Below are 12239 nucleotides of genomic sequence, written 5' to 3' on the forward strand. Positions count from 1 at the left end.
CTAAGGTGTACCAATGCCCCAAATGAAAGACCTTGACAGATTTTGAATCTGAGTGGAATAAATGCACATAAAGGCAAGACTCTTCTCCTAACTCCTGTGCACTTGCTTAAATGTTAGAAGAGAACCCATGCGCATATACTTGTAGATTCTCTTTAGGCATTTAAACGTTGTTCTAGCCAGATCAAATGTCTGCAAACCAAAGCCAATATGGATCTTGAGGCCTAAAGCTTAACAGGGATGAGAAGGTCAGCAGGGCAGAAATGTGTAGCGTAAAGGAGAGCAATAGGGTAAAATGATCAAAGTGAGCGCACCCCAGAAACACCTGCAACTCATGGAAAAGTGCCACTCGGACATAAACCAGTGTGTGGCAGGTTGCCATGGCAGGGTCTTTGTGTGTGTGATGCAGCAGGCCTTCTACCACAATTCAGAATGTAGTAACATGCCTCCCCAACTCATCCTCTGCCATCCCATACACTTACCATCAAGACCTTCCATCAAAATCCTCCCACCTGAGAGATTTGGAACAAACAAAACCTAAATTTATTTAAACATTTGGCTTCATGGCTCCAAATGAGTGCCAGAAGACAATGCTGGCAAGAGATCTGATGGAATAAGGTAGGCACTGCACCGTCAAAGCACACACAATTTAGGAGCGATGTGCTCCACTGTCTGAGTTTTATGGACAGTTTTACTAGGCTTGTCAGACAGAGCTTTACAAGGTTTGTCACCAATAAAGAAAACCTTTGGGTGCTGTTCATGAGGACATTCAGAACCAAGTAGCTCCAGCAGAATTTTAGCTAATTCTATCAGATTAAAGTTAATATGCTGTGACCTAAATATTTTTTCTTTATTGGCTTATATTCTAAGTAGTTGCATTTATTTGCCCCAATAAATACTACCCTAAGAAGATGGCAGAAATCTGCTTGCTTACTATAGCAAAACGGAGCCAGCAACAGCTAATAAGAAAGATGGCCAGGTATTATTTATTACTACAGTACATATTAACTTGGTTTGATGACTACTGGACATTTCAAAAGGAAACAACAACACCGAAACACTCTTTCGAATCTGGCAGAGAAAGCAGTAAAAGTTTTACCATTAACATTCTAAGTAATCTAAGTAACATCTAAGGTCTGGCGGGGGTAGCCATGTTCAAATATATAAAAGTATGTCATATAGAGCAGGGAGAAAGGTTGTTTTCTGCTGCTCCAGAGAAGCGGACACAGAGCAATGGATTCAAACTACAAGAAAGAAGATTCCACCTAAACATTAGGAAAAACTTCCTGACAGTAAGAGCTGTTCGACAGTGGAATTTGCTGCCAAGAAGTGTGGTGGAGTCTCCTTCTTTGGAGGTCTTTAAGCAGAGGCTTGACAGCCATATGTCAAGAATGCTTTGATGATGTTTCCTGCTTGGCAGGGGGTTGGACTGGATGGCCCTTGTGGTCTCTTCCAACTCTATGATTCTAATATAATCATCACTCCTGTTCTACTGCTTCAGTTGCAACTGGTACCAGGAAGACTGAGCAGGTGCAGAATCTTCAACAGCCCAAGAGGAGATGCTTTGGCTCCAGCAATGAAATCATGTTGCAGTGGGGTGGGGTGGGGAGGTAACTTAAGAGCCCCACTGGGTCACACCAAAAAAGGCTTTTCTAGCCCAGAATCCATGGTGGTCAACCTGGTGTGTATAGGAAGCCCACCAACAGGAGATTGGGACAATAGTACTCTCGCATTAGTGTTCCTCAGCTACTAGCACTTGGAAGCAAATTGCCTCTGATCTTGGAGGTAGCATATAGTCATCATCACCAGTAGTCACTCGTAGCCTGATCCTCTATTAAAGCTGTTCAAGTTGGCAGACATCACTACATCAGATGTGCACATACCCAAAGCTTAACATCCTCTTCAGAGGGCCTGTTCTGGATGTCCCCTCCAACTAAAGTGAGGTGGGCAATCACCAAGGAGAACGGCCTTGGGGAAATCATCTTTCCTGGATGTAATCATCACGTGGAACCAGATCTTTTAAAGCAAGTCCAATGAAGAATGCCGTGTTCATTTTTTTCCTTTTCAGAAAGACTGCATTTGGCTTGGTGGCCTAGTACCTGACATTTTCCTGTCAGCAGGCAGACATGTTTGCAAGATACTTGTGCTGGGATACTTTTTGCATAAACCACCTGCTTAAATTCTCCATAATAAGCAATAACTATGAAAGGGGGAGGGCTTTGTATCTGGGTTAGCCGAATTTCACATTCCCTGGCTCAGCTGAAGACTTCTCTGCCTTGATGGGAGGCAGAAGAAATTAAGGCCAGGCCACATAGCTCAGTGGTACAGCACACACTTTGTATAAAAAAAGGTCCCAGTTTCCATCCCTGGAATCTCCCTGGAGAGCCATTCCAGTATAGACAGGGCTGAGTCTCGTGGACTAATGATGTAGCACCTTCCTGTGATTTCCTTACAATCAATGAAAAATCCTATATTCTTTCCTTTCCCCACAATTTGATCATCCTGCTTGCTTCTAGTTATGGGATAATGTATAAACATGAATCCAATGTACCAGTGAGGACATTTTGAATATAATTCTCACATTCCTGGCTATGACAGTTGGTCTAGTCTTATTTGATTTTAAAAGGATATTGGGCCAGAAATTCTGAAAGAGCTTAGGAGTGCTTAGCTCTTTCTAGGGTTGTGGTGGTTATCTATATTCACACAACCAAACCACACGAGAATATTCTCAAGTGTCAAAAATTGCAAATTTCAACACATGCCAAGGAACGCAAAAAGCAGGTAAGTCATTTCAGCAGAGCTCGTCAAAATTTTCGTGTTCAGCTTTCCTAGTCATTACATTTGTGCCTATGAAATTGCTTAATACACGGTAATAGAACGTAAGATACTTTTTACACAAAACAGCTTCTCAAGAGGATTTGACAGGAGTCAGTGCAATGGGCTGCCAATAAAATCAGATCTAAAGCATTTGGAAACTAGGGGAAGGAGATGATTGGGTTGGCCAACTTCCATTTACATCCTGTATGTGGAACACACTGAGACCTAAGCCCTTCTATTTGCATTTTTTCCTGTTCTCTTACTCCTGTGAACTTTCCTAGTAAAATCACAGGTCATGACCTCTTCCCAAGGGAAAGAGAAGAGATGAGCCTCTTACTCAATAGACATGCTACTGACCTGAAGCATCTGAAGATAACCTTCTTGTGGGTCACAGAGGAGCGAAGATATCCGGTGGTTGTTCCTCATGCATCGCTGATTGTTCTCTCTGGACAGAGGGAAGATCTGCCGTATGACGGTCATCCTCCCAAGAGCACTGTGCACCAATTCCAAAATTTCATTATCGCTGATTTCCTGTGAGGAAAGAAAGGAATTCATTAGAATCCACTTCCATGATAAATTGTACTTTGAATCATTCTTTTCTTTATTGAACTCCAGCACCTATATATTTCTGAGGACATGTTTTTTAAAAAAACAGAAAATAACTGAGACGGAGAGAACTTGGTGCTCTTACCTAGTGAAAACTTAGCCAATCTCTGGCCTCATCTATACAGGACATTCTGTGCCTAGGAAGCATGGCTCCGAGCAGCTTTCCGCTTACCCCATCCTTTCTAGGCATGGGTCTGAGTGGCTTTGCCTTTGCCCCACTGTGTTTCCCTGGGAAGGATGCTCTTTCGTGCTAAATCGGAACAAACTGCAATAAGCAGAAAACCCAATTGTGTTAAGCCATCAATTTCGGCTCTAAACCATCAATTTCCTCCCGGGAAAGTGGCAGGGCGAGCAGAAGTGTGGATAAATTTGGTCAGTGCCTGGATGAGGAACTACATATTAATAGCTTCAAATGCTTTTATCAGGCTTCACAAGGGTATAGTGAAGTCTACGTGTAATAAGGAATAGGTAGAATAATTAAAATTGAGGAAATTTATGCTTTTACAGCATTTTTCTTCTTCATTCAGACTTATCATGTGAAGACAGTTGTGGTTGTTTTGTTGTGGTGGTTGTTAATTTCATTTATGAATCACTTCCCATGGGGCATCCTAAAGCAATGTACAATATAATCCCACCATTTGTCACAAACTGAAACTTCAATTTAAAACATTTGTTGGATTACTGTATATTTTCTCATAATAGCTATAGCAAAACTATCAACAGAACAAACAGGCACTTTTTAATCAAAGGAGCTTGCGCTTATGGCATGCATGCCCTAAAATATAAGACAATTAAATCAACCATAAAACCCACCACTCATTACACAGAGCCTATCAAGTGGCCAGAAATATAGATGTTCCTGGGGAATAATTAGGATCCTCACTAAATGGCATTCTTATGACATGTATTAATGTACTAGTAAATAACCATAGCTTATTCTGTATCTGAAGAAGTGTGCATGCACACGAAAGCTCATACCAACGACAAACTTATTTTGTCTCTAAGGTGGGAAGGAATTTTTCCTTTCCCTTTATATTTTGTTTCCACAGCTTATCAAATTTGCGTGATATGTATAAACTGAACCTATTCTTTGTAGTGTTTTCCATCCTCTGCCATAATACGATGGTGATGATGGAGGACAGATTTCAGACCAAGGTATAAATGGAAAACCATCCGAAGGTTACTAGCTAAATAACAGCTCATTTAAAAGCACTTATGTTTTTTTCTTGGAACTAAAGAAAATAAATCCAGGAAAATTCCACACACACACACCCCTCTTTCTAAATGACAGGTGCCATAGGATATTGTCAGAGCATCCCTGCTTTCTGAGGATATTCCATCTGATTGAATTGGCTATTTCAGAAGGGATAGGAAAACACATTTGACATGAGTCACCTTGTTTTGTCCTGCCCTCCACTTGTGCTTGTGGCACAACAGTGTTGCTTACTTTATGCAACTTAATCTGTATAGGAAGCGAGGTTCTTGGTGCCCGGAATAACATTACTCAAGATTATTTTCTGGGGTTTCAGGCAAGAGTGTGTCTCTTTTGCATCAGCCCTTCTTCTTTTAAAGTCAATTACATCCAATCAAGATCATACCGATGAACACAAGCTATATTAAACCCAACGGTACATGCAAAGCATTGCTTTTTGGTCTGATCAAGCATAGCTGTATTTAATAGTCTCATTATTTGCTTCCTCTTGTGGCCAGGGGAAACGCCTCGGTGGCAAATGTATTTTGAGAAGCTGACATAATTCTCACACCTTCGACCGAAAGGACATAATAATTCGAAACCAACCAATTTCCCATACAGAGTATTTATTTAAATAGTTGCCGGGGGTGGGGCTGCATAAGGAAGAAACTATTTCCACGTTTGGTTATACAGGCAACTCTCAGTTTATGCGGGGGTCACATGCCAAGGCACCACACATTTAAGTGAAATTGTATATATTTGAAACACTACTGAAAAAAAGCCTGTAAACACCCCGTTCCACCCCCTACCCCTACCCTTCTTGTGACTTTTCCGGTCACTTTCAGGGTTCGGCATGATGCACGTGTGCACGTTTGCGCACATATTGAACACACATAAATGGGGGTTGCCTGTATTAACAATGGGAAGTGTTTGAGCTTTATTGTTGTTCTTAAAACTCAGGGGTGTGGGGAAGAGATTGAGACAGACAGACAGAACCAACACATTTAGTAGCTCACACATCTAAAAATATGCTAGATGGGGGATACAGAATGTACATAAGAAGTTCTGTTAACCCCACATTCCCCTTCTAAGGCATAGATGAGATGCATAGCTGTCAACCCTCCCGTTTTTCGTGGGAAACCCCCTTATTTCAATCCGTTTCCCGCCGCTATCCCGAATTGTAGATATCCCGTAAATTTCCTGGGTTTCAAAGCAGGCTCTCCCTCCCTGCTGGCCAGAGAGACTCCACTCGGCGCCCCCCCCCCGGCGAGCGAGCAGCCTGGACATGCGCAGAAGTGATTTCCGGTGCCACGCCACTGGGTGAGGCTGCTGATCCCTTATTTTCCAATCTGTAACTTGACAGCTATGATGAGATGTAGTGATCTTATTGCAATAATGGAAGGTGCAGCACCTATGTCAGTGGAAGCTACTTCTTGCTTTGCCTGTTAGCTTCTGTTAGCTTCTGTAAGAGGCAGCATCCCACAGGCGGCTAATGGTCTCTGGAGGCCTCTGGAGAAAATCGTTCTACCAACCACCACCATTTCAGCCCCCAAAATTACATACTGAATATTTAATCTTCCTGAACATCCAGGAAGTTAAACCCAAAGATTATTTTAAAGCATCTAAGGCTCCCAGTACTCAATCCATTTGTGTATTTATTTATTTGCAGACAAAGAACATAAATTATTGTGTTTGCAATACCTAGCTATTTTGCTCAGGGGAAATATTTAAATCTGCTTTAGCTGCATTCAGTTATCATAACACAAATTGCAAAATGAGACAATTATGTTTCACATTAAAAACTCCTATTTTCCTAGAGGTAATGAAGGAAAATTATAAATTTTAATGACATTAATAATTTACCAAACCAAAAAGAGTTCCATGGAAAAAAAATGTCCCTGAGAAAAATCTGAAGATTAAACTTTAATAGGCATGAGGATCATGAGGTTGATGAAAAATCTGTAGACTTATATGCAGTATTTACAGCAGGGCTAGCGCTTTAAAAACATGAAATGGATTTCCCTTACTTACCTATTTTGGTTTATAGAAGAGCAGCAACATGGGGTGACGGTTGGTTGCAGTTCTAGGTATGCAAACAAGCAGTGCTTTTTTTCCTGGGGGGACGTAGAGGTACGCATACCCCTAAACATTTTGTGAATCTAAGTTTGGCCTCATTGAGGGGCAGTATTTCAATATGAGTAGGAAAGTGAGAGTACCCCTAAACATTATTAAAGAAAAAAAGCACTGCAAACAAGCATGGGGCTCCACTCAATGACTCATGGAGGAAACAAAGCAGCTAGCACCAGCAATTTGCATGGGAGAGAACAAACAATTTGACAGTGCCAGCTGGAGTTCCTGACACTGTGGCTAGGTCTGGGCATTTTGCTTGGCCTGCTCAAACATGAGCATGATGTTACACAACCTCAGCAAGACCATTATTATGAGCCGCCACCTGCTTATTCAGTCCCCGCCCCCTGGATCCATGGGAGGGGTTAGATCCAAGGGGAGGAGGAATGATCCTGTTGCCACTGTGTAATTAGCTGGAATCCCTCCCTCACTGGGCCCACCCGTGGCTTCCACACCATCCTACTCTTACTGTATCCTCTAACTGCTCAGAAAAAAAACTGCCTTGAGTTGGCCCTGCAATACTTCTGCGGGGCTCAGGAAGCTAAAAAAAAATGTGCATCTGTTCTCCAAGATTATTAGGAAATGATATTAATTGTTGCCTCTTACTGTCTTGAGCATACCCAGCCCAAGGAGTACAAACAGCCAGTAGTTTAATTCTTTATTGCCAAAGTATGAACTTACAATGGCTAGGCAGCTGACACCCCTCCCCAGATTGTTGGAGCAACAGGGAGCCCATGCCTACATGGCAACTTAAGTGCTCTAGTCTGATGGCACATGTACAAGCAACCTGTGACTTATCAGAGATTGAAATTGTTGGTGTGCCTGGCTCTTTTAGCCCCTCCCCCTTCCACCAGATCCTAGAGAGCAGTGGTGGAGGGGACAGAGTGAGTTTTGCCAGCCCTCTCCCTTCAGGCATCACCTGTCCTTCCTCCACCATCTCTGACTTCTCAGACCCCTCCTCATCCTCCAGCTATGGCTCCTGTCTCATGGGAGGCACAAAACCCCATAAATCGCTACTCGCTTCTCCTGCATCAGCCTCTGGCCCTGCTACCTCTTCCAACCGCTCCTCAGAGCCCTGTGAGTCCCTGACACTTACTCTCTGTAGGGGAAAAAATGGTTAAACTCTTCCCACTCCACTCAGAAAAATGAAAATGTGTTAGGCATGCAGAATAAGGTGCTTGAAGACTATTATAGGGTACGGAGAACATTTTCATACCCAGCCACCATTGGAAACAAAAGGTGGACTGAAGCTTTCTTCTGCTAAAGAATATCCCAAATATTATATTCAGTAAACAGTATTGATTATATTTTAAGTTCTGTACCTCATGATCAAGATAACACCATCTTAGTTATTAATGCTCTTTCCTGTTCTGTTTCCATCAATATTAACTATGGACTGTATCCAAACTAAGTTAGTTTAACTTACTTGAAAACACTGGGACAAGTTAGACATGGCTTAAGTCTCATTTATTTCAATGAGAACTAACTTTAAGTAACTGATTATTTATAGAAGCAGTAACACCTGAAAATTTACATAAGATACATCCCAGATGCAAATAATCAAAATCACTTGAGTTTTGGAGGAAGAACATAGCGACCAATAGATTTATTAGCCAAGAATGACATCAGACAAGGGAGAAATAAAGCCACCAGCACAAACAATGAATGAGGCCACGAGGTGAAAATGGAAAGTAAGGAAGTCTAGACTACGGCAGAGACAGCAAAGTAAATAATCATCCATCATGCACTGAATGGGTAGCATGGCCTCTGACAGTCAAAATTCGAAGAGCAGGTGCTCTGCAGAATTGGGCAGAGATGGTGGAGGACATTAAATCAAGGATCCATTGGAAGTTGGAGAGAAAGAAAATTAAATAGACCAGGAATGGACAAAAATAATCATGCGGTCACATCCTAGACACATTTACTTGCAAGCAAGTTCCACTGAGTTTAGTATTTCCGGGGAAGTTTGTGTATGGTCCCAGGCCTAAAGACAAACTCTTCAGTGTCAATCCACACATTACAAATTGGTTCTGACACATGCACCTCAAAGTACATGGTGGTGGCCTAGTGTCACATTACATGGCAGCATAACCTGGGATAAGAATACTCATGCCGCCCACAGTGGAAATGTCTATATTAATTGTGGGCAAGGGCAGAGAACCTTTTTTTTTTGGCCTGGGAGCTATGTTTCTTGGCAGACACCCTTCCGGGGCTGTGTGGCAGACGTGGGTGAGACAGGTACAGATCCAGAAGGAAAAGCAGGTGAAGAAATGTATACCACTCTTAAGTTTTATTGTAAAATAATTTAAAAATTTTTTAAAAATCCGCCTAATTACAAGGCAGTCAGTGTTTACAGCTGATCAACTGCGAATTAACATTTCCAATAGACAGATTCGTAGGTGGCAGGTGGTCTTGGAAAGTAAACTTGAGGTTTTTTAAATGAGTGTTTCATCTGCTTGCAGTCCACTGGGACCATTTCTCACATGTGTTCATTTCAAAAGAACATCTTGTTGCACACCTTTTGTTGTTGTTGTTGTTCAACTTAATTTTACCGAGATATGCTGAGAAGATGCTCTTGGACGTTTCTGCACAGTAAGCCAATGTGAAGTACCAAAGTAAGTGTTTTCCTATCACTACCGTACTATAGAAACTCTGATCTAATCTCACAGTAACAGGAAAAGAACAAACATCCTCAAATATTTCTGGGATCTCATACAGAAAATTTACAATATGAATAAAGCATGACATTCTTTCCTCTGGCAATGTGTTTGACAGATAAAAGAAACAAAAGAATGGTAATGATAGCTTGTGGTGAGGTAATAAGCGGTACCCTTTGAAACTTATTGGATGTGTGTTAATCTGAATTGACTGAAAGTCATTAAAGTGAATAGCCACAAATGAAAGCCTCAAAGTCAAGTAGCAACTCTAACCTTCAGCTCTCCAACTTAGTTTAGCAACTTGTAATTAAATCTGTTTTGTGGCATTTCAGGTGACAGCAATGTGCCTGCACTTTATCTTCCCATCAAAACAAAGGGGGGGAAATTTCATTATAACCAATTTATGTCTGGAAACACTGACTGCAGCTAATGGAAGTTGCATCGACAGGGAGGTACAGCAAGGAGGAAGTTGACTTCCAGAATTAGCTAATTACAGGCCAGGGCTTGATGCGTAGCTCACTTAGAGCACTTATGGGAAATCTAAGAAAAAACAGGAAGTGCAAGTCCTTCCAGTTTTTACATTTCTTCTCTACGAATCTAAAATGGGAGTTCACACACCCTGGGATGGATCCAGAGTTGCCTTTCCATCAATGGAAGGGCTTGTTCCATTTGCAGATAGTGAATCCAGCAGTCCCCAGTGCCGCCTCCCATGTATTCTGGAGGGTCCCCTGATCACCTGGAGCAGTATTTGAAGGGCACAGAGGGCTAAAGTGAGTGAGAATGGGCAAAAATGGCCTCTCTCCCCACTCGCCAATCGGTAGAGCGCTGCCATGGGTAGACTGAGTCCATTTCCTAAAGCTTCTCCCTTGCCCTAGGCATCAGGGAGAATTCGCACAGAATAGTTAATATTAGGGCATAGCAGAATAAACAGGTCATCTTGAAGCATGGCCACTCTATATAAAATCACAGGGCAAGGATGCATAACTGAAATTGCTCTGAGGGCTACTTTTACATTTTTATTAACTCGAGAGGACTGTGCCATGAATTAATCATGGGAAAATGTTCGTGTCATATTTGTACTCAGTTTACTCACACATGCAAAACTAACGTACGCGGATGAAATATGTCGCTGCAAATCTTGCCACCACGTTTAAGGTTTTTCTTTTGCTTAATAAAACACAAAGAACAAGTACCAGGCTGTGACACAAATGTTAGGAGCTCTCTCTCTCTCTCTCTCTCTCTCTCTCTCTCTCTCTCTCTCTCTCTCTCTCTCTCTCTCACACACACACACACACACACACACACACAGGATGGGGTGATATCTGGTTTTCAATATTGCAATATATCTGCCTGGACTATCTGCCTCCTTGCCCTTCGACATTCCTGTTTGTGCCTGCTTCAAGTAAGCTCCTTGTATCTGATTCTGGCCTGGAATCAGCTTTGTTTTTTTGACTGCATTCCTTATAGTTTGTCAGCTTGCACCGGATTTCTTGATCCTGTCTAGGTCCCCCTGTGGGATCTCTCTTGGAATTTGAATGATGCTGGTCTTGATCCTGCAGGGACTTGTGCTGTCACATTTCTGAGTGGTCAAACTGCTTACAGCCCACAGCTGTCAAAGAGATGCCTGCTTTCCTTCACATTCTTCCTTGTTCTTAAAGCCTTTTATGCTAAGCAGATCACATATCCTTTCATTTGTCCTTCCTCTCCTTTAATTTTCTTGTACATTCTGATAAATATTAACCTTGCAGCTCTGTGACTTGCATCCTGATCATCCCTTCTGAAATGCAGATAATCCAGGCATAACACAAGTTGAGAGCGGCTTGTTCCTTTTTAAAAATAAAAAATAAAAAAATCGGAATATCACTCGAATTCCCACTGAATTACAGTCATACCTTGGATCTCAAATGCCTTGGCTCCCGAACAAATCGGCTCCTGAATGATTGAAACCTGGAAGTGAGTGTTCCGGTTTTCGAATGATTTTTGGAAGCCGAAAGTCCGGTGTGGCTTCCATGGCTTCTGATTGGCTGCAGGACACTCCTGCAGCCAATTGGAAGCCACACCTTGGTTTTTGAATACGGTAGTTCTGGGAGTCAAATGGACTCCCTGAATGCATTCTGTTCAAGAACCAAGGTATTGCTGTTTGAACCAAATTGAAAGGTCCCTTTCAGACAAAACATTTGAGGAATTATGATGGACACTAACAGACTAGCCAAAAGCCATGTATCTTTCAACCTAAGGATGTTGGATGTTCGTATTCCTTTGCATGGTAGGGGTGGATTTATGCTTCAGTCTGGGCCCTAGAGCCTAGGCAATGGCCACCACATCCCATAGGCATGATTTACAATGGTAGAAGAAAACAGTCAGCTACGGACCGAAAAAGACATGCTCCATTAACAGTGCATATACTTTACATGCTGCAAAAATGCATGCCTGAGTATCTCAAATTTGAATCAAAGTCCAAAGAGCAAGTCCTCTTATGGAAGTAGGACAGAAGGTTTTACATGGTTAATTCCTTCCAATCCATACAGAAGTTCAAAACGATAAGCCACCCACCCACCAGCCCTCTGTAGCTAGACAGCATACCAAGTGCTTCTCTGTTTCCCTTGAGTAGATATTTACTCTGTTGAAATTCTCAGATTCTAGACATTTGAGAGAATGTATAGTTGTCTGTTTTAACTCAATTGAATTTTATAGAGCCTATCTATATAAGCTTGCACATTGATAGTTCTTCACTGGATTATATTTATGTACCTATTTGCACTTTGTAACCCATCATAACCCTGTCCCCGGGATTTTATCACACTATGTAGGGATTCTAATTTGTTCTTGTCTCATGAACTTTC

General features: G+C 41.9%; 1 protein-coding gene across 1 annotated transcript in view; it reads right to left on the minus strand.

Moving 5' to 3' along the window:
* The window catches only part of GRID1 (glutamate ionotropic receptor delta type subunit 1), a 658224-nt gene that overhangs the window by 124201 nt on the left and 521784 nt on the right, over positions 1-12239 (minus strand). Inside the window, exon 6 of the mRNA XM_060275205.1 lies at positions 3172-3345. Coding sequence (XP_060131188.1) covers positions 3172-3345 — 174 coding nt within the window. The remainder of the gene's footprint in view (positions 1-3171; positions 3346-12239) is intronic.

Source organism: Zootoca vivipara, chromosome 5, assembly GCF_963506605.1.
Source record: "Zootoca vivipara chromosome 5, rZooViv1.1, whole genome shotgun sequence".
NCBI lineage: Eukaryota > Metazoa > Chordata > Lepidosauria > Squamata > Lacertidae > Zootoca > Zootoca vivipara.